This window comes from Bos taurus, chromosome 26 (genome assembly GCF_002263795.3).
Source record: "Bos taurus isolate L1 Dominette 01449 registration number 42190680 breed Hereford chromosome 26, ARS-UCD2.0, whole genome shotgun sequence".
Classification (NCBI taxonomy): Eukaryota; Metazoa; Chordata; class Mammalia; order Artiodactyla; family Bovidae; genus Bos; species Bos taurus.
In genome coordinates this window covers 39,943,544-39,966,251 of record NC_037353.1, presented here as the reverse complement: position 1 = coordinate 39,966,251, position 22,708 = coordinate 39,943,544, and the positions used below count along the sequence as shown (strand labels likewise).

Sequence of the window (22,708 nt, the reverse complement as noted above, 5' to 3'; positions counted from 1 at the left end):
AATAGTGTATTAATTTCAGGTACAACATAATGATTCAAAAATTTTGGTAGATTTTACTTCATATTAATTTGTTGTGCTATGCAATATATCTTTGTAGCTTATTTTTTGTATACATCAGTCGTCTTTTAAAAAAAAAATCTTTATTTTAACCAAGCTACCAAAGTAGTAGTCTTTTATTAGTCATAGAGGTAGCATAATTTTAGGATATTCCCCGGTTCATGCAAATCTTTCCTTAACCCTTCATTTAACGCCTATGTTAATGCCAACCAAGCTCGAGTCAGCCCTTCAACGTCTTACACCCCCAGCCGTCACAAGAGAAGCTATGAAGATGACGAAGATATGGATCTGCAGCCCAATAAACAGAAAGACCAGCATATGGGCGCCAGACAAGCAGGTAGCGTGTGCCATCCCGCGTTCTGGAGACTTCTGCTCTCTCGCAGTGGATTCATATTCAGAATTCATAGTTCTCTAAGCAGCTGTAGATTTAGGGGCTGGCAGTGATTGGACAGCTGTGCTTTCAGGTTTACCAGAATCATAGGCAGTTCTGAGAGTTGTAACAGTCGTGCTCTGGTCAGCCTGCGCTTCGTAACTGAGCGGTTAGGCGTCACTCGGAAGGGGCTGCTCTGCTGGCAGGTGTGAAGGGTCTCAAGTTGGGAAGCTAGGAAAGGGCTTTTGTGTTTCTTCATGTTTATTTTTCATCTCGGCCTTTAAGTAATACAAAAGCATAGTACTCTACTCTAAAAATGACTTATTTATATCTGAAAACATCCTTTCTTATTTTCTTTTTGGGATAATGATGCTCTAATTTAGTAAGACTAAGCACATTGGAGGAAAAACGTGAAGTTTTGGTACGCTGGATTACTTATTCCTAAACTTTAAAGCAAGTAACCCTTAGAATAGTCACAGTTCTGTTTGTTCTATTTAAAGTAGGTTTGTAGTAGTTTATGTATTAAAATATAATTAAAACGCAAGTAATTCTGATTATACAAGGAAGCCAAAAGTTGAAATTTTCTAAGAGAATTTCAAAATTGGTATATATCATTATTGATTTGCCAATCACAGTTTTTATGAGCAGTGAATTCCTTCATATGGCAGGTAAATAAGTTTGTCTTTATTTCTCCTTTTATGTCCTGTCACTTCTTAAAGGCAGAGGAAGTAAAACAAATGAATTAATTTAATCTGAAGAGTGGGTTAAGAGAGCAAATATAGCAATCAATGGTAAACAAAGATTTATTACTGAGTTTCATTTAACCATATATTATTCTACTTTATAAGTTCATATTACTGTATTTCTTTAAGCTAAGGCATATTTTTAAAATTGGAATGTTTTACACCAAATATATGCAAATGTAATAGTATTCTTTCTTTTTCTCTACTCACCCCCAAATGTTTATTCAAATTAATGGTGCATCATAACAGTAACCTTAAATACATATTAGAATCCAGGGCACATGGTAATTCTCTTTCTTGACTTGATGCTTCTTTCTGTTTCTTGCCCCTTTGGTTTGCATGTCATACTTCGGGGCTTTTGCATACATCTGAGTGCATTAGTTGTGTAAAGTTTTACCTTGTTTGTGTCTTCCCTTGTGTTTCAAACAGTAAAGAATCTGCCTGTAATATGGGAGACCTGGGTTCAATGCCTGGGTTGGGAAGATCCCCTGGAGAAGGGAATGGCAACCCACTCCAGTATTATTGCCAGGAGAATTCCACGGACAGAGGAGCCTTGAGGGCTATAGTTCATGGTGTCATAAAGAGTCGGACACAACTGAGCGACTAACATTTAACCTTGTTTGTTGGTTTCTAGGCAATCTATCAGACTGTGTTGTGTTTATATATGTATATATTAAGCTGTTTTGGAGATAAGTGTAGATTCACATGCACTTACCAAAAAAAAATAATACAGAGAGATCCCCATATATCCTTGATGCAGTTTCAAGTGGGTCAGCATCTTATATAATTATAACATCTTGCATAATTATAGTAGAATGTCATAACCAGGAAACGGATATTGATATGGTCCATAGACGTCACTCAAAATTCACATTTTTACATGCACTTGTTTTTGTGCATTAGTCTGTGCAGTTTGATCACATATGTAGATTCATGTGACCACGACCACAGTCAGAATACAGAACAGTTCATTTCCTGGATCTCTTCTGTTGCCCTTTTAGAATCACATCTACCTCTCCTGCCTCTCTGCCTCCCCTCTGGCAATGACTAATTTGTTCTTCATCCCTAAATTTTGTCATTTATGAATGTTACATAAATGGAATGATACAGTATATAGACCTTATAGATTAGCTTTTGTCATTTGGCATAATTTCCTTTCTGTCCAAGTTATTGTTTATATCAGTAGTTTATTCTTTTGATTGCTGAGCAGTGTAGTGTGGTATGGCAAGCTATATTTTAATTCTAACTAGTTATCAGTCCTAAATTGTAACTACTTTAGGGTTACAGGCTATCTTTAAATGATCTTTGTAGCCCCAACAATTAGTCTAATTCCTGGTACATAGTGGAAGTTAGTAGTTGTTCAGTAAATAAGTTTATTGCTATGTGTGTTTATTTTATTCTGCTTAGTAAGTAGAAAGAACTATATTCTACCAAAGTGTTTTTATTGTCTGTAGACCCATATACTCATTGGGTCAAAGATGTTAAATAACCCTATTAAATATTAACTTTTAAAGTTACATCTAGGAAATTTGATAGTGGGGAGGGGCGGGAATCTGTTGCTGTTTTATTGTAGGGGAAGGTGATCACACTTCCAGATCTATGTAATCTTTGTTCCCTTTATAGGTGGCTTCTAGTGTGTGTTACTTCCTTTAAAATAGGAACAACTTGAAGTTTGCAAGCTCAGAAATATATCATTTCAGTCAAATGCAAAAGGCTGTTTAGGAATGTTCTTTATCTCCAGGAAGCCTTTAAAATGACGATGTGCAATGCTGTCCCTTTGAATTTAGGGAATGTTGGTGGTCTTCAATGGTGTGGCGAGCCAAAACGTTTAGAAACTGAAGCTTCTTCTGGACAACAGCTGAGCTCCCTAAACCTCTCTTCTCCTTTTGATCTGAATTTTCCATTGCCAGGAGAGAAGGGTCCTGCATGTCTCGTGAAGGTAAGAAAGTCTTTGACGGGTCTGATGCTGACAAAGATGTGCTAAGTGTCTCAGAAATTAAAACAGAAAAGTCTTAGCATTTGTGTTAGCGAGTTTTCTCTTGCTGCTGTAACAAATTGCTACAAATTTAGGTGGCTTAAAATAACAAAATTTATCATCTTAGAGGCTTTAGGCCAGAAGTCCAATGTGAATCTCACTGGGGATAAAATGAAAGTGGCTGCAAGACTGGTTCCTCTCTGAAGACTCCAGGGGGCAATCTCTCTTCTAGCCTTTTCCAGCTTCCAGAGGCTTGTGACCCCTTCCTCCATCTTCCAGGGCAGCAGTAATACAGCCCTCTGACCATTTTTTCATAGTCTTATCTCCCTCTGGCCATAGGTAGGACAGGTTCTCTAATTTTAAGGACATGAGTAATTATAGATCGAGCCCACTCATGCAGTCCAGAGTAATCTCCCCATCTTAAGGTCCTTTAATTTATATAAGTCCCTTTTACATGTAAGGTAACATATTCAAGGATTCCAGTGAGATGTGGATATGTGTATGGCGGGGAGGGGGCATTTTATCTACCACAGCATTGTCTTTATTTTTTAAAAAATGAATATTTCAAATAGAGGTGAAACAGAATTTAAATTGATATCTATATTCTTCCTGTATCATTTCTAAGTTACTAATTTCTGCTTTATTTTCACCATTCTTTCTTTTCTTATCAATTAGATTTAAAATAAGGTAGAAGAAAATCTGTTAACAGTTTGTTCCCCTATTTTGCTCATTCTGGTTTTTTAATCGTGAGCAGAGAACAAGTGATACAAGTTTCAGAAACAATCAGTGAGAATTTCCATTCTTAGTTGTTATGGTTTTAAGTTAAATGGCACTTCAGCTATGTAGCACAGGAACTAGAATTAGCCCATTTTTCCTTCAGTGCTTCTCTTAGGTCTCCCCAGTAAGCAGCTGTGACAGTTTCTAATGTCCATCTTGATAGACGGCTTTGGAGGTTTGGCTCTTTATCGTGAGAAGCCTCATGGCCATTTGAAGTCTGTGTCAGTCCTCCTAATACTGCATAGCTTGTGAATAAGTCCAAAGTTAATAATACTCAGTTTCCCCCATCTCTCAATGGAGTTAATAGATTTTGAGATAACTCATGTTTCTGGTTTTAGTTCATCCTTTGGGAAAAGCTTTTCTCTGAAGTAGTGGGAAAACAGACATTGGTCAGGAGTCCTGTGTTTTAGTTGGTATTTGCTAACCAGCAAAATGGCTTCAGGTAAGAGCCTTACCTCCCTTGGTCTCCATTTATCAAATAAAGGAGATGCTGTAAGGTTCATTTTGTGATTATTATTACTTCAAGGCTAATATCTTATGCTTTTTTGATGCCATTGAGTCCTAACTGTGATTTTGTGTGGCCTCTTGTTAGGTCTATGAAGACTGGGATTGTTTTAAAGTAAATGATGTTCTTGAGTTATATGGCATACTCTCTGTGGATCCTGTGCTAAGTATACTGAATAATGATGAAAGGTGAGTCTATTTTGAAATAATTTCAAACTTTGAGAAAAGTTGGAGGATGGTTATATAAAGAACTCCCTTTTCGCTTCATTCAGATTTACAGGTTGTTAACACTTCAGCTCCGTCTGTTTTGTCATTCATTTGTGCTTATTTTTATATACATACATTTTTATACATGTGTAGTTTTTGCAAACACTTGAGAGTAAGTTGTGTATTCATATCCTAAATACTTGCTGTGTCCATATTTCATATATAATCAGAGTATAGCTACACAGTTTGGGAATTTGCGTGAATACACAGTGCAGTAACCGTAGGCCACGCCAAACTTCTCCAAGTGTCTCAGCGCTGTTCTTTCTGGCAGTCCTTTTCTCTGTCCAGGATCCATAGGATCGCTCTCTGCATTAACCTGCAGCAGTCTCCAGCTCTTAGTTGTCCTTCAAGGCCTTGATACTTCTCTTTTCTTTTTTTTTTTCCCCCTGTCCTTCAATGTATTGACACTTTCCTTGACACTGAGAAAATTCATTTCTCATAGTACGGAGGCACCAAGGTTGAGACACCAGCATTTAGTGAGGGCCCATTTCCTGGCTTGTAGATGGCTGTCTTCTTGCTGTGTCCTTACATGGCAGAGCAGACTCGCTGCACTGAAGAGTACAGACCAGTTACTCTGTAGGACGTCTGTCCGTTTGGGTTTATCTGATGTGACAGATTAGGTCACATCAGATTAGATTGTGATTAGATTCCAGCTATGCATTTGGGGCAGAAAACTACAAAGTGATATATTCTTCTCAGTGCATCACTTCTGGAGGTGCAGTGTCCTCTTACTGGTGAAGTTCTTTTTGATCACTTTGTTATATTTGGTACACACGTGTACATACGTATACCTTTATCATAATGTGACATATGTAGGTAGCCTGAAATCTTTCATGTAACAGTTTACGAAGACGAGGAGCATTTTCTGTTCTCTCAGGAGAAGTGCAGGTGGAACTGTCCTCGGCTTGAGTTCCCATCTCATTTTCAGACACAGATGTTACTTTTTCGTGTGTACAGCTGCCGCCTCTGAACCGAGCTCTGTCTTCTCTCGGCAGGGACGCCTCTTCGCTGCTGGACCCGATGGAGTGCACGGACATGGCTGAGGAACAGAGGGTGCACAGTCCTCCTGCCTCCTTAGTGCCAAGAATCCACGTGGTCCTGGCCCAGAAGCTGCAGCACATCAACCCCTTACTGCCTGCTTGCCTTAACAAAGAGGAGAGCAAGACCTGTAAGTGTAAGTGCTGACACCTCGTGGCCCAGAGACTCACCCGGCGTGCGGGAGCTGCGTTTTGTGGCACTGTCGGTCAGGTGCTCAGCTGTTAGGAAAAGTTCCTCCATCGGTCACCATCGCTTTGCCCGTTTTCCTGTGTGTTAATTCTCTTCATTAAAATGAGGCCTCTCCCAAAAGGTATACCCTTGTCTTGTTTTGACAGTTGGCATCACTCACGGGCCAGTGTTAGAAGTCCGTCCAGTTGTCTGCTGGTGTGCACTGCTTTGTTGCATAGTTACTTTTTAGCCAGAGGCACGCGAGGGCCTGGCGTGTCTGCTCAATCTGGTCGCCCTTCTCTCTCCAGTTGTTTCCGGTTTCATGTCCGAGTTGTCTCCAGTCAGAGCAGAACTGCTTGGCTTCCTCACTCATGCCCTTCTGGGAGACAGCTTGGCCGCTGAGTACCTTATATTACATCTCATCTCTACAGTGTAAGTGCTGTGTTCCTGGGAGTTGGGTATTTTGTTGAGAGGGACAAAGAAGAGGAAGGTTTCTGAGATAATTTGTTTTGTTCATTAGGCTTCATCCCCAGATGGTTTTTATTTGTTCAGTGCAACAGCTGTTACACCTAATCTCAGATATTCCTTTTTTCAGCTTTTCTCAGGGTCACGTGTAGCATTTTGATTGTATCTCCTTAAATTTAAGAGCTAAAACTAGGCATGGAACCTAGCTGATGAGTAAAATAAGCTGTCTTGTCATTTTTGCAGTCTGTAAGTCCCCTGTTTATACCTCCTGAGGCTCTGTGTCTACAGTCCGCGAGGCCGCTGGGTGGCCTCACTTGTCCATGGACGTGAGCCCCTCTTCCTCTCACCTCGCTATAGGTCTTTGTTTCCCGATTTCAAAGTAATGTGCGTGCCTTCAGTAAGCTCCAAGGGCATAAAGAAGAAAGCAGAAACTGCCTGCAATCTCACCACTTAGAGATGGTGTCGGTTAACAGACCTTGGTAGCTGATGATGTCAGCTCTTTCTGTTTGTGTGTGTATACCTCCCTACGTGGTCTCAGTTATACTCTAAATAGATCATTAGCTTGCTTTTATCATTAATAAATAGTAGACATTCTCCCATCATAATTCTCCTTGAGCCTTTTAATGGCTGTACAGTATCTTTCGTTATAGACAGTTGTACCTTTCCCCTAAATGTTAGGCTTCCCTAGTTTTTCTCTGTTTAAATAACTCTGTAGTAGACATGTTTGTGCTAATAACCCTTTGCTCAGGCAGGGTTGGGACAGTAGTACATAATGGTGGAATGGGCGGATGCGGGGACCGAATGGGCTGTGTTCAGGTCCAGCCCTACCACTTCATGGCTGTACGAGTGTCGGCGTACGATTTAAACGCCTCATATCTCTCATCTGTAAGATGAAAATAATATTACCTACCTCAGAGTGTTTGGGAATTAAGTGATAAAGTACTTAGAACAGTACCTGGCACAGGGTAGAAGAACAACACCAGCATTTAAGTATTGGCTGTTATTTTCATTATTGTTTCTGTTTTTTAAAAAAGCTGATGAGAGCAATCTGCTTTATTTGTAATGACAGTATTAAGCTAATTTTTCTTTGTTTGCCTTTTGATGGAGATCAGGAAATCACTTGAGTGTCTTATTGGTTTAAACCTTTTTTTTTTTTTTTTTTAGATACACAAGAAGAGATGTTCTTCCACTAGGAAAATTTACGGTTAACTTGAGTGGTTGTCCACGGAATAGTACCTTCACGGAACACTTATATCGAATTATTCAACATCTGGTTCCAGCAGTAAGATCAATATAAACACGTGTTATAAACCTAAGCACACTTTAAAAGTCCATCTAATGGTCTTTCATTCAACCCAAATATTTAACTTTGAGATTTTAATAGATCTCATTAAGGGGAAACAAAGCCTGCCAGTTTCATAATTTAAAATGTACTTACCTTTAAACATTTCACTTTTCCTTTGTTGCCTTAGCATGAATTTCTTTGAATAACAGTTAATACAACTGTAGTAATTCCTTTAACATTGTACTCTCCTTTGATGCCAGTTCGTTTGTACTATTTGGTATCCTTTGTATGCCTTAAGATTTTAAATGTCAATTAACTCTAAATTGTAGGAGTATAATTCTTTTTAGTTGAGGAAATAACTTTATCTCTGCTGCCCAAGTGTAATTCCTGTTTGAAAGTCAAGCTACCTTTATTTGCCAGGGCATCTGGAATGAAGTGTTTGTGTGGTGGTAAGATCTTAGGGGAATAGCTTCTGATTAGTTGTGTGCCTGGCAATGCTGATCACACCTTACTTTGGAAATTTAACAGATTGAAGTAGATCATTCATTTATCCAGTGTTAACTGATCATTCATTTACCCAGTTTATTCAGTGTCTTCTGGGCCCTTAAGAAACACAGCAATAGACCAAGTAGACCAGCATTCCTCACTGTCCTTGACTTTCAGATCAGATCAGATCAGTTGCTCAGTCGTGTCCGACTCTTTGAGACCCCATGAATCGCAGCATGCCAGGCCTCCCTGTCCATCACCAACTCCCCGAGTTCACTCAGACTCATGTCCATCGAGTCAGTGATGCCATCCAGCCATCTCATCCTCTGTCGTCCCCTTCTCCTCCTGCCCCCAATCCCTCCCAGCATCAGAGTCTTTTCCAATGAGTCAACTCTTCTCATGAGGTGGCCAAAGTACTAGAGTTTCAGCTTTAGCATCATTTCTTCCAAAGAAATCCCAGGGCTGATCTCCTTCAGAATGGACTGGTTGGATCTCCTTGCAGTCCAAGGGACTCTCAAGAGTCTTCTCCAACACCATAGTTCAAAAGCTTCAATTCTTCGGCACTCAGCTTTCTTCACAGTCCAACTCTCACATCCATACATGACCACTGGAAAAACCATAGCCTTGACTAGACGGACCTTTGTTGGCAAAGTAATGTCTCTGCTTTTGAATCTGCTATCTAGGTTGGTCATAACTTTCCTTCCAAGGAGTAAGCGTCTTTTAATTTCATGGCTGCAGTCACCATCTGCAGTGATTTTGGAGCCCAGAAAAATAAAGTCTGACACTGTTTCCACTGTTTCCCCATCTATTTCCCATGAAGTGATGGGACCTGATGCCATGATCTTCATTTTCTGAATGTTGAGGTTTAAGCCAACTTTTTCACTCTCCACTTTCACCTTCATCAAGAGGCTTTTTAGTACCTCTTCACTTTCTGCCATAAGGGTGGTGTCATCTGCATATCTGAGGTTATTGATATTTCTCCCGGCAATCTTGATTCCAGCTTGTGCTTCTTCCAGTCCAGCGTTTCTCATGATGTACTCTGCATATAAATTAAATAAGCAGGGTGACAATACACAGCCTTGACATACTCCTTTTCCTATTTGGAACCAGTCTGTTGTTCCATGTCCAGTTCTAACTGTTGCTTCCTGACCTACATACAGATTTCTCAAGAGGCAGATCAGGTGGTCTGGTATTCCCATCTCTTTCAGAATTTTCCACAGTTTATTGTGATCCACACAGTCAAAGGCTTTGGCATAGTCAATAAAGCAGAAATAGATGTTTTTCTGGAACTCTCTTGCTTTTTCCATGATCCAGCGGATGTTGGCAATTTGATCTCTGGTTCCTCTGCCTTTTCTAAAACCAGCTTGAACATGAGGAAATTCACGGTTCACATATTGCTGAAGCCTGGCTTGGAGAATCTTAAGCATTACTTTACTAGCGTGTGAGATGAGTGCAATTGTGCAGTAGTTTGAGCATTCTTTGGCATTGCCTTTCTTTGGGATTGGAATGAAAACTGACCTTTTCCAGTCCTGTGGCCACTGCTGAGTTTTCCAAATGTGCTGGCATATTGAGTGCAGCACTTTCACAGCATCATCTTTCAGGATTTGAAAGAGCTCATCTGGAATTCCATCACCTCCAGCAGCTTTGTTCATAGTGATGCTTTCTAAGGCCCACTTGACTTCACATTCCAGGATGTCTGGCTCTAGGTGAGTGATCACACCATCGTGATTATCTGGGTCGTGAAGATCTTTTTTGTACAGTTCTTCTGTGTATTCTTGCCATATCTTCTTAATATCTTCTGCTTCTGTTAGGTCCATACCATTTGTGTCCTTTATCGAGCCCATCTTTGCATGAAATGTTCCTTTGGATTCTGTTGTTTTCCTCTATTTCTTTGCATTGATTGCTGAAGAAGGCTTTCTTATCTCTTCTTGCTATTCTTTGGAAGTCTGCATTCAGATGTTTGTATCTTTGCTTTTCTCCTTTGGTTTTTTGCGTCTCTTCTTTTCACAGCTATTTGTAAGTCCTCCCCAGACAGCCATTTTGCTTTTTTGCTTTTCTTTTCCATGGGGATGGTCTTGATCCCTGTCTCCTGTACAGTGTCACGAACCTCAGTCCATAGTTCATCAGGCACTCTGTCTATCAAATCTAGGCCCTTAAATCTATTTCTCACTTCCACTGTATAATCATAAGGAATTTGATTTAGGTCATACCTGAATGGTCTCATGGTTTTCCCTACTTTCTTCAATTTAAGTCTGAATTTGGCAATAAGGAGTTCATGGTCTGAGCCACAGTCAGCTCCTGGTCTTGTTTTTGCTGACTGTATAGAGCTTCTCCATCTTCGGCTGCAAAGAATATAATCAATCTGATTTTGGTGTTGACCATCTGGTGATGTCCTTGTATAGAGTCTTCTCTTGTGTTGTTGGAAGAGGGTGTTTGTTATGACCAATGCATTCTCTTGGCAGAACTCTTACTAGTCTTTGCCCTGCTTTATCCCGTATTCCAAGGCCAAATTTGCCTGTTACTCCAGGTGTTTCTTGACTTACTACTTTTGCATTCCAGTCACCTATAATGAAAAGGACATCTTTTTTGGGTGTTAGTTCTAAAAGGTCTTGTAGGTCTTCGTGACTGACTTTACTCTCTTAAAAAATCACTGAGGCCTCAGAGAGAAATGGTTTGTGTGGGTCGTTTGTATCCTCAATTTACCATCTTAGAAATTAAAACATACTAAGATAGTCATTGAAAACAAACCAATTATATATGAACATAAGTAAAATTGTGAAAATAGCTATTTTTCCCAAACAAAAAAAAATCAGTGATAAAAGTGACGTTTTAAATTTTTGCCAGTCTCTGTAATGTCTGGATTAATAAACAGCTGGATTGGCATATCTGTTTCTGCATTCAGTCTATCGTAACATGATGTTTTGACTGAAGTATATGAAGGAAAGCTAGCCTCACACAGATGAAAACGTAGTTGGCGAAGGAAGGACTGTGTCAACAGCCTTTTCAGATAACTGTGGATGTTCTTTGTGGATGTTCTGATACTGAACAAAAAACTGTCCATGTGGTATTTTCTTCAAAAAGAGTTGCAAGTGTGAAATCTGAGATCTCATCAGTGAGCTTTTTATGCTCTGCTGTCATAAATTCGTTGGTCTCTCTTGCACACTGAATGGATCCTTTATCCGGGATTTTGACCTCATGGGACCCCATAAACGAGTCTTAGCAAGCTTCTGGCGATATCTTTTTTTTTAAGCCTCTGTGTATTTGAGATACATATACCAATGTATATCTCAGTGGTCTATGGTTTGTTTCTGGTTCACTAGTAAAATAAAAACTATTCTCCAGGAATACGGAACAGGACAGTTGAGAATAAACCAGCTCATAGAATCAGAGAAATTCTTACTGAGGATGTAGAAATTTTTGTTTCTGAGAGCTCCAGAAACCATGAGCCTACTCCCTTAAAAATTGATAAGATCTTTCTCTCCATATAAAAGGTAGTGTTTAACTCCAAATACATATTTTCTTAAAAGAGCGAAACTTGCTAATTAGGAAATTTCTCTTTGCAGTCTTTTCGTCTACAGATGACTATAGAGAACATGAACCACTTGAAGTTCATTCCCCACAAAGACTATACAGCCAATCGCTTGGTCAGCGGGCTCCTGCAGCTGCCCAGCAACACTTCGCTTGTAATTGACGAGACTCTCCTGGAGCAGGGGCAGCTGGACACACCAGGTGTGTGCACCGACGTTTCCCCACCGTTTTTAAGTCCCAGTGAGGCCAGGCTGGGTAATGGTTTTCTAAAAATATAACCGTGAACAAGGGCAGATTCACACTTCACAGATATTTAAGATAAAGGCTTGCTCTGTGAATTTAGTTAAAGCTTATATGGTAAACAAATAAGTTGTGTACATCAGCTGTGTTTTATGATGGTATGAAAATTGTACCATGATACAGGTAAGTGATATAGCTTTTTAAAGGCTGCAAGGAAGGAGGCTTTGCCTTTAATCCTATATTATCTGAAAAGAAAACTTGTAGAAAAGACCTAATAAAACATTTTTTTTACTAACCAATGTGATTAAACTTCTTTCCCAAAGAATCAAAATATTTAGAAGATCAAATGGCTTGAACTAAAATGTTATGGAACATGTTATGAAATTATAAGAAAGCAGATTGCTTTACCTGTGCTCAAATGAGAATGCAGAAGACACTTTGCTAGTAATCAGTTCAAGAGGTAAAGGTAGAAAAAGCAGTGTTAGATGGGGTAGAATTAAGGCAAAAATGAGTATAAATTCATTAAAATTCAGTAACCTCATCTCTGTATAAAAACCGTTTTGGTCCTGCCAGATTATTTTAGCCCTGTGAACACATCACATACAAAGTAATCTTATTTTTTTGGAAACTGTTTTCTGTCTAATTGCACACCATATGCTTGATAGTAAATTTTGGGTGGGTAGGTGGGGAATCTTGGCTCCAGAAATATGTTTTATCTATCTTGACAAATACTTTCTGTGAACCCTCTTAGTTAATGGTCATTTAGAAAATTGGACAGTGCCTCTCATACTTTTTTAAAGCAGTAGAAATCTCATGTCTTATTATCAGTGTCAGCAAAACTAATTTGGTTAAGTAATTAAAATCAAGCGACTGAAAAATTGTTTTCTTGCTTTTGTAGGTGTTCATAATGTGACTGCCCTGAGCAACCTAATAACTTGGCAGAAGGTGGATTATGACTTCAGCTACCACCAGATGGAATTTCCCTGCAACATTAATGTTTTTATTACTTCAGAGGGGAGATCGCTCCTGCCGGTACGAGGGGTCATTTTGAAATGGAGGGCAGTTATTGGAGAGAGATTGGGACTTCTGCTTTGTTTCTTGGCACTGCATATTATCAATAAGCTTAGCTTGTTTCAAAATTGTGGCTGCTGATTATTAATGAGGAAATTGAATATTTTGGTTCTCTGGGATGAACACCTAGTATCTAGAAAATTATAGGCAAGGAAAGAAAGCTGTTGGCAGCAGAAACCCCCACATGTGGGGAGAAGAAGCTGTCTGTAAATTACCTGATTAACATCCAGACCTTGGTTCTTGTTGCCTCTGTTCCACTGTTTTCTGCGAATCTTTCGTGAGAAATATTTGAGAGTTCCCTTTAGAATGTTTCTAATCAACCTGGTTACTTGAGTGGTTCATGGAAGAGCACCTTTACTTCTGAGTCTTTTAATGATGAGAAATATGCCCAGTTGCTTGAAAGACATCTAGTTGCTCACATCTAATGTGCTCACCCGTGATGTTTGAGGACTGCCTGTGAATGAGAACGAGGTGGCCCAGTGGTGAGCTTCTGTGGTGAAAGTGTGATTTGCTTTATGTGGTGTCTGAAATCCAGTATATTCCATGACGAAGGAAACATCTAAAACGTTTTAATTAGCCACTTTGTAGAGATGCACTCTCTTTCTATATGCTTACTGATAACTGGGGAAACATAAGTAACCAAGAAAAGGCTAGCTTTGGTAATTATCACTGCGTATTTACAGTTCACATAAGTTAATATTAAAAAGTGACCTCCCCCTAATAATAAATCACATTTCCTATTTCCCTCAGGGATCTGATAGAGCTGAAGCATCCCCTAAAAATTTAGATTAATTTAGGAACTTGGAAAATACTGTGTACTGTTTCTCTTTTTAGGCAGACTGCCAGATCCACTTACAGCCACAGCTAATGCCACCAAACATGGAGGAGTACATGAACAGCCTTCTCTCAGCAGTGCTGCCCTCTGTGCTGAATAAATTCCGCATCTATCTGACCCTTTTGAGGTTCCTGGATTATAGCATCTCTGATGAAATAACCAAGGTGTGTTTGGGTTAAAACAAAGGATTTCTCTGTGTTGAATTGGAATAATCAATTTACATTTACTGTAATTACTGATAAGGTAATTTTGCTTTTGTTTTCTATGTCATAATGTCTTTTGTTCCTCTGTTAATGTCTTTTGTTTGAAATAGATATTACTAGTGTACAACTTTTAATTTTGTCTTCTATGACACAAATTTTTTTTTGTTAGTAGTTGCCTTGGGAGCTATATTAACATCTTAATTATGATAATCTGGGATTAATTTAGGATTAATGCCGATTTACTTATAATAGTATGCAAAAGCTTTGCTCCTTCATAATTCCATTTCTTCCTTTGTGCTTTATTATCATTCAGATTACATCTTATATTGTATGTCTGTCAACACATTTATGAGTATTGCTTTATGCAGTTGTCTTTAAAGACATTTGTACTGCCTTTTGTATTTACCTGTGTCGATACCCTTACCAGTGATCTTCCCATGGATCCAAGTTACTTTCACTTCAGCCTGGAGAACTTTCATATTTCTCAGGGTTATTCTGTAAGGGAGATCTGCTTGTGACAAATTCTGTGTTTTTGCTTATCTGGGAATGTCTTAATTTCTCCTTAATTTTTGAAAGTGAACTAATTTTGCTAGGTGTGAAATTCTTAGATCATAGGCTTGTTCTGTCAGCACTTCGAGTAAGTCCTCCAGCTGCCTTTTGGACTTTGTGATAAGAAGTGAGTTTCCAGTGAGAGGATTCTTTGTACATTAGTGAGTCATTTCTCTCTTGTCCTTTCAGGATTCTCTCTGGCTCTTGACAGTTGGGCTGTGATGTGTCTAGATGTGGATCTCTGAGTTTACCCTGCTTGCAGTTTATTGAGTTTCTTGGATATGCAGATTAATGCATACTTTGGGGAGGTTTTCAAGACATTTGGTACATCTCTGACCATTATTTAAGTTTCTTCTTGCCCCTTTCTCCCTCCTCCCTGGCATTCCCAGGTGTGTATGTGGTACACTCGATGGGTCCCACGGGTCTTTGAGGTTCTGTTCAATAATCTTGGTCAGCCTGTCTACAGATTTTCTGAATCTTCTGCCAGTTAAATTCTGCTGTTGAGCCTTTCAAGTGAATTTTTAATTTAAGCTGTATTTTTCAACTTCAGAATATGTTTTAAGTAATTTCTCTTTATTGATATTTTCTATTTGATATCATTCTCATGCTTTCAGTTAAAGAACTGTTTCCCTTTAGTTCTCTGAATATATTTAAAATACCTGAGTTAAGGTCTTTGTGTAGTAACTCCAATGTTTAGGTTTCCTCAAGGACTTCTTCTTTTCCCACAAAGCAGGCCAGGCATGCTTGTTTCTTTGTAGATCTTCCAGTTTTTGTGCTGGAAGCCTGGTGCTTTAAATAATATAATCTGGCACCTCTGCTCTGGCAGATTCTCCCCTGCCCTAGGGTTTGTTGTTTAGTGACTTTTCTGAATTGATTTCTAAAAGTCTGTATTCTTAGTTGTATGTGGGCACAGAAGCTCCCTCAGTTCAGTGGTCAGTGATTGGAGAGAAATTTAATTTCCTTAGATGCTTGCAAGTAGTCTCCCACTATAAGCCAGGGGACCCTATGTCCATGGTGGGGCCAGTCTTGGGCACTGAGCCATGCAGTTGACAGCGCTGCCCTGGCCTTTGCCTTCTGCTCGCACAGGGCCTCAGGGCTGTGAGGAGTGAGCGCATACGGCCTGCCTGCTCAGGCTCAGATCTGACAGGGTTGTGAGGAGTGAGCGCGTACGGCCTGCCTGCTCAGGCTCAGATCTCCTGACAGGGCTGTGAGGAGTGAGCGCGTACGCCTGCCTGCTCAGGCTCAGATCTCCTGACAGGGCTGTGAGGAGTGAGCGCGTGCGGCCTGCCTGCTCAGGCTCAGATCTCCTGAGCACGTGCACAGCCCTGGGCCTGTGTGTGGCCGTGTAAATTCCTGGTGGTCAGGGGAATATATGGACATTTCATTCCTAGATTTTCTTTTTAATGGTTTAGATTAGCCTGCTGTTTGCCCCATCTACTGTCCAGGGTCTGGGGCAGCTGAGGTGGTCGATACTTGCTTCTGATTGTTTCTGATAAACATTCAGTGGGGGGTGGAGTGGGGGGAGACAAGCTGTTCACATTGAACAAGCTCCCAGTCAGGTAAAATAAAGATAGCAAGACAGTAAAGCAATTATTCTTCAATTAAAAAAAAAAAAAGCCAGCCTTGCGAATGTGTTCTTGGGAGGAACCACCAGGCAGTCAAGTAATGACAGTTCTCTGGGCATGGTGCTTTGACACTCCAGCCCCACCAGCCCCTCCAGTGGTTGCCTGACCGTTTTCACGGCTGCTTGGAGATGGGGAGGGAATAGGGCAAATTTAAATGCCTCAAAGCACTATGTTCTTTTGTCTTTCTTGGAGAAAGTGCTCCCCAGTTTATTTCAGGGGTCTGGTTAATTTCTAGTATTGAAGGAGCTGATTGTGATCATTTTTACCAGTGTTCTTGTTCTCTTTAATGGTGGGGGAGTTTTCAGAGGTCCTGACTTGGCCAATGTTGCTGACATCTCTCTTCCCTGTATTTAAAGGCATCGTGTTTTGCTATGCGAATTGCTGGTTTGCATCTGTCTGTCTGACCTCAAATGAGTCGAGTTTTGTTATTCTGTTTCCAGCACTCTCCTCAGTGGTATAATTTAGGTGTAAAGTTTGGTTTGGGTCCTTTTACCCATACTGTCTCATTTGTCCAAGGTGCAGGGCTGACCTCATTTTCACATTGGGCAAGGACCGTCTTACTTTAGCTTGGTGAAGAATCCTTTTCCCTACAAAATGCAAATATCATTTCCTCATAAGGAATAACTTTAAAGTTGATTTACTCTTTTGATAAAGGCAGTTGAAGACGACTTTGTGGAGATGCGCAAGAACGATCCTCAGAGCATCACTGCCGACGATCTCCACCAGTTACTCATCGTAGCTCGGTGAGTCAGTCCCCGTCCACCGTTGCCTTTTCAGCGACCTGTGGCTAACTCTCCTTATTTAGGATAACTGAGGCAGACTTATAAAATGGAAATGAACGGTTCGCTTCTGAAAACCCCCTTGTGAAATGGCTCACGGAGGGGGAATTACGTTTGGCCAGAGTCACTTCAGTGGACAAGGCATGCTCCTTGTTCTCCACTCAAAGGGAAGAAAGTGAAAGTATTAGTCACACATTTGTATCTGACTCTCTGCAACCCTGTGGACTGTAGCCTGCCAGGCTCCTCTGTCCATGGAATTCTCCAGTCAAGAATACTGGAGTGGGTAGCCATTCACTTCTCCAGAGGATCTTCCTGACCCACGGATCGAACCCCAGTCTCGTACACTGCAGGCAGATTCTTTACCACGTGAGCTACCAGGGACGCCCCACTCAGGGAATCACCCTCCAAATCTGACTCTGAAAGGATTCCTCTGTAGAAGTCTTAACTTGGCTGTTGAGCTGGGTAGCTACCAGATGGTCTTGTCTCCCACAACAACATTTTTTTAAAAACTTCTAAACCAATTTTTTTTTTCCCCCCAAAGGCTTTATTCTAGGTCTAGAGTCTGTAATTTGTTTCTGTATTTCAAACCAGGTTTCTGTCTCTCAGTGCTGGTCAGACAACGCTGTCAAGAGAACGATGGCTAAGAGCCAAGCAGCTGGAGTCTTTAAGAAGAGCCAGGCTTCAACAGCAGAAATGTGTCAACGGAAATGAACTTTAAAGGTCTGACATCTATAAAGAGTAATGGGCAAATTCTAGCCACATTATTGTAAAATTCAAATATCATTTATATCACATTGTTTTGTAGATAATTTGTATCAAAGAAACTGATGACTTTTCCTGAAATCACGCCTGGTAACATCTAAAGTTTATATAATATTCAGTAAGGGCTTTTACCTTACTGATTTTATGGAGCTTTTGAATTTTGTTTTATAATTATATAAATTAGTAACAATGTACAAAAATGTATTTGATATTAAAAATTTAATATTGATAATGTTGCTGATATACCATTTCCTTAGTTTCCTTAGCTTCAGCTAAGTCATAGGCCAGACTCTGTTGAAATAAGAAATGTGAACATCATTTGAAGAAAACTGTTGCAATTCCAAAGTCAAAGGAATTGCTCACTTCAGATTTTTGTCTCTCCAATGAACAGCGGGTCTGAATGTGCATAGTGGTCCAAGTTTGGGGAATGGAGCATACTTGCCGTTAATCACATATGTAGTATCATTTCCCAGACACTGGACCACACCTTTTTTCCATTTATTTAATAGTTGTTAACAACATGAAAAGCAAGTCTTTAAATGGCAGTGGTTCCCAGACTTTTGGGTTTCATGGACCAGTAATATTTCCAAAAATTGTGGGGGATTGAGAGTTGCCAATTTATTTTGCCAAGTAATGAAAGAAGTCACTGTATTATCGTTTTTTTTTCCATAAAAGAACAGTCTCAGAACAAGAGAGTCCTTTAAATGGAATAAATGTAGCTATTTTGGAAGGAAAAAAACGCACTATATTGTCCTTATTTTTCTCATTTTACTCCAGTGCATTTGGGAACCACTGTTTATGGGACTTACTTAAAGGGAATGCTGCCTGCCCTGTGAAGTTGTTTTGCCCAAAGAGGAAGAGAACAAAATAATTTAACTTTTAAAAAAATGCCTTCTTCAGAAAAAAAATTGGTTTTTATTCTTTTCCTAATAAATGTCATTTAGTTGCTTTGATGATTACCTTGCATTTTGAACTTCTTATATGTTTATCCATTAGTTCAGCTAACATTATCTGCTAGTCCAGGAATGCCCTGATAAAACTGTATGTAGGTAGGTTATCACCAAATTACAGTTTTAACAAATTTTTAAAGGAACAAAAATATTATCCATAGCTAGAATGCAAATTGATACAGCATAGTAGTATAATTGTGGCATCGAGAATCTTTGGAAAGGTTAGAACATTACTTTGTTACACTACCACTGGTTACATATAAAAATTAGTTTCTTTAGTCAGTAATGTAGGAACATTAGAGATCAGTTAAATGATTAGTTAAATTTGGCATTCCCCTAGCCCCGGAGCCTGAACTGAGAAAACAGGGTCAGCCTTGAAAATGGAGCAATCTACTATGCCTCATGAACTGAAGTGGAAATTATTAGTTCTTTAACTTTTCCTAAACTCAAATCTATTTTTATAAACTAATGTAAATAATCTGTTTATACTTAGAATTCTAACTGGTTTTCATTTTTATAACTGGTAGACTAGACTTTCCTTAAACTTTTAGAAATAAAACAAAGGCTCAGCTGGATTTGTGAGAATAAACTTCAACAGAGTAGGTTAGTTCCTGTGCGTTTACTGTGCCAATGTGGATTGTAATTTACCAAAGAGAAGTACAGAATTTGCCTGGTCTTACAGAAAAGTTCCCTTGAAAGGAAAACCCTCTTTCAAATAAATAAAACTTACCAAATTACTAGTACTTTGGGCTGTTTTTCATGAATTATGAGACTCACCCCATGTGATCTGTGTGGAAAATTACCAGAGATGAAACTTCAGTATGAGATGATACAGCATGGTGTCCCCCTCTGAGGGCCCACTCAGGTAAGAGATTGGTACTCTGGGTTTCATAAGTCCTTTTCTCCATGGGGCAATTTGTTGATCTAATGCAACAGTAACCCGATTTGAAGCACTGGGAAAATGAACAGGCATCTATATTACCCTCATTGGATTTAAACATCACCTCCTTAATTTTAGTTTTCAAAAATCTCTGTGGAATTAATTTCCTTGGAGCTTAAAATACATTTTTATCACCTGACCTTATTTTCTCTCATGTTGTAGGACACCTTAATAGTTTCAAGAAAAGATGGTAAGAGTACATGTTCAGTTTTGATGTTTAGTTTTTAAAATCATGATAACACTTTAAGAATGAAGTATTTGGAAAGGCTGGGACCAAGAGTTTCAGTTATGGCTAACATACTAACCTCTGCTTCTGAATTCTTCAGTCTGACTTAAATCCTAATCTTCAAAATGTTATTCAAGGAATTCTCATACACATCATCACTTTAAATTATAATGACCTTTTATTTTAAATAGTCACATCTGACACTTCAAAAAAAGATACCACTAATAAATAACAAAAGTGGAAATACTTATCAAAGTTACAACAGACATAATGTTTAGCTGACAATCACTTCAACAGAGTAAGGCTCTAAAGATACCAGACAAACCAATACTTGTTTGGAATAAGATGTGCAACTTTCTTACTGTATGGGCTTACAGACGAGGCCCTGGTTCCACGTGGTCGACATTACAGTCGTGCTTCAGGCTAAAATTTTCAGCAGTTTTGAGAGCCTATACAAGATATTATGGACTGCACCTTGCAAAAAGTTACAACTTGAAAACTTCTTTCAAGCTTTACTAGTATCCAATGTGTATATTTTTAACATTTCTGAAGAGAGAACAAAATTAATAGGTGCTGGTAATTACATCTGATATCTCAGGTTTCATGGCAGACAGGTCTTAATGCTCTTAGACTTTGGGGTGTACAGGGTAGGAATATTTAAAATTTAAGTAGAATGTGGGGAAAATTAGGATCAAATGGGCATACATTCCTTGATTCCAGTGCCATTAGCCCTAACTCTATAGGGAATGGTTAAGCCAATCAAAAATTAAACCAAGTTTTTACATTAAAATGTTTCTCCATACTAGTAACACTTAAGAGTCACTAAACTAAGAATTTAACTGGTAGAGGTTAACACACAGAAATGAGCTGACAGAACAGTAACAATTATGAACAATGCTACTCATCTAAAAGGATCATGTCCACCCTTTGAGTCTACTTCATACATTCTACCCACCCACCCCACTCCAAAAGGTTTCATATTATTATGTCCCAAAGTAATCTATTCCTGAATTACTTGTGAAGAGACAAACTGCTCTGTAGTGTATAAGCTACTTAGGTCCTATTCTAGGATGATGCACTTCCATTGTCCTAGCTCTCAAATTTGGAAATCTGCTCAGGTTTAGTCTTTTAAACCTTTCCAAATTAACGTAATTAGAATTTGTGATCCCTAGATTCACATATAGTACACGCTCTGTGACACCTTTTTTTGAGGGGGTTAAATAAAAGCCACAGGATTCTATGTGACTAAAAACTAAATCTGAATTATTCGTGTCTGGCATTGTGTAAACATATTTTTAAGTTCATTTTGCTGGACTTCATTAACTACTTCAGGATCTGCAGGGCTCTTCTGAACCTTTGCCACTGCAAAGTTTATCCCCTGGGTTAACCCAGCCTGGGTAATGTTAGCAACCTGGACCATAGAACTTCGAATCTTTGCAAAAGGAGAGACTGCTCTGCTGCTGCAGCTCTCTGAAGGAGAAGGAGTTACATGAAGCCCTCTCTCAAGTTCAAGCGTGCCAGATTCAGAGCCGGGGGTCTTTTGAGATACAACTGAATGCACTGGTTCAACTGACAAAAACTGTGGGCCTGATGCAGAAAAAGACACGTCTAATTGAGAAGGTCGAGACGGTAGCTGTTCCGTCGATTCAAACTGAGTTTCTTCGCTAGAAACTTGATTGGTCATTTGATTTCCTTCCTCACTAGCCTGCTGAGAAACAGAGCTGGTTTCTGATGGCTGGGTCATTTTGTTTTGTGCATCTTGAACAAATCTGTGGCAGTAAATATCCACAGGCTTAGCAAATCCAGTCAATGTGTGTATGTTGTCAGCAGAAGGACTTTTCTTCAAAGAAGACTCGTGGCCTTTTCCAAGCCCACTGTCATGAGCAATAGTAACCTCTGAAGGAACATGAATGCTGATATCAGTGCTGCTAATAGACTGGGATCGACTGCCTAACCGAGGTGCCGAAGCAATAATACCACAACTAGGAAGAACATAGTCTATTGGCCCTACATTCTCTGAAGAGTTAGTTAGCTGCCTGTCTTCATCAGACTTGGAATTTGTAAGAAATTCATCAGAGTGATACGAGTCATTATCTGAAGAGATTTCCCCTTCTGACTCTGCCTGGGCTTTATTATCCATCACACTTGTGTTTTCCATGGTTTCAAGACTACTATCTGATTTCCAAAGATTTACTTTTAAGTTTGGTTTTAGAAAGTTAACTTTCATTTCAGGTTTTGTGAAGTTTCCTAGCTTTCGCAGATTGCCAATGTTTACATTGGATTTGGTCTGTTTCACTTTTTGATTTAGAGATGAAAATTTGCTCATTAAAAATTTTTTTCCCTGGGCCAAAGAGCCTTGGTTTTGAGATCTGATGCCAATGATGTCTTCATGAGGTTTACTGCTCTTCCTACAGATTAGAAAAGAAAAAAGTTAATTTCCCATGGAATCCATATGACAGTTCCGATTATTAATGTAAGTGAAAACTCAAGTTGGCCTCAATTCCTTAAAAGTAGCATACTGCTTAATGACAAATCTGAATAACTTCTTTGACTTGATGCTACAGCATTAATGTCCAATACAAATATGTGGGCTAAATACAATTTTATATACAAAAATTTGGCATTTCAACACATAATTAGTATTAAAGAGATGATTAATCAGGTATCTTCATCTTTCTCAAACTTAAAGTCTTTGAAACAACGAAGTATTTTATATTTCATAAAATACATATATTTCATAAAAGGGCAGAAGCCTTTGTTAAGTGACACGGATGAGTCACCTGCAGGCACTGAGAGGGAAGAGGTGGCACGCTATGTGACTTTAACCCCAGGTCCAGCAAGCAGGCCACAGACATCTCCCGAGTG

The 22,708-nt window shown here is 39.3% G+C and overlaps 2 protein-coding genes across 5 annotated transcripts in view; one reads left to right on the top strand and one right to left on the bottom strand.

Annotated features, from left to right (window-relative positions):
* Positions 1-19,420, top strand: part of MCMBP (minichromosome maintenance complex binding protein) — a 39,440-nt gene extending 20,020 nt beyond the window's left edge. Inside the window, exons 6-16 of one of the 3 annotated variants that reach the window (XM_005225781.3) lie at positions 250-394; positions 2,958-3,109; positions 4,515-4,615; positions 5,689-5,861; positions 6,208-6,331; positions 7,529-7,646; positions 11,699-11,864; positions 12,802-12,935; positions 13,809-13,973; positions 16,841-16,929; positions 17,557-19,420. In XM_005225781.3, the coding sequence (XP_005225838.1) occupies positions 250-394; positions 2,958-3,109; positions 4,515-4,615; positions 5,689-5,861; positions 6,208-6,331; positions 7,529-7,646; positions 11,699-11,864; positions 12,802-12,935; positions 13,809-13,973; positions 16,841-16,929; positions 17,557-17,683 (1,494 nt within the window). In that variant the 3' untranslated portion in view covers positions 17,684-19,420. Of the gene's footprint in view, positions 1-249; positions 395-2,957; positions 3,110-4,514; positions 4,616-5,688; positions 5,868-6,207; positions 6,332-7,528; positions 7,647-11,698; positions 11,865-12,801; positions 12,936-13,808; positions 13,974-16,840; positions 16,930-17,556 lie in introns of all 3 variants that reach the window. The other 2 variants (XM_024985612.2, NM_001098974.1) reach the window with 2 other exon arrangements.
* Positions 19,421-20,002: 582 nt separating this feature from the next.
* Positions 20,003-22,708, bottom strand: part of INPP5F (inositol polyphosphate-5-phosphatase F) — a 94,174-nt gene continuing 91,468 nt past the window's right edge. For both annotated transcript variants that reach the window (XM_024985962.2, XM_059882078.1), the window contains exon 20: positions 20,003-22,251. In XM_024985962.2, the coding sequence (XP_024841730.1) occupies positions 21,096-22,251 (1,156 nt within the window). In that variant the 3' untranslated portion in view covers positions 20,003-21,095. The remainder of the gene's footprint in view (positions 22,252-22,708) is intronic.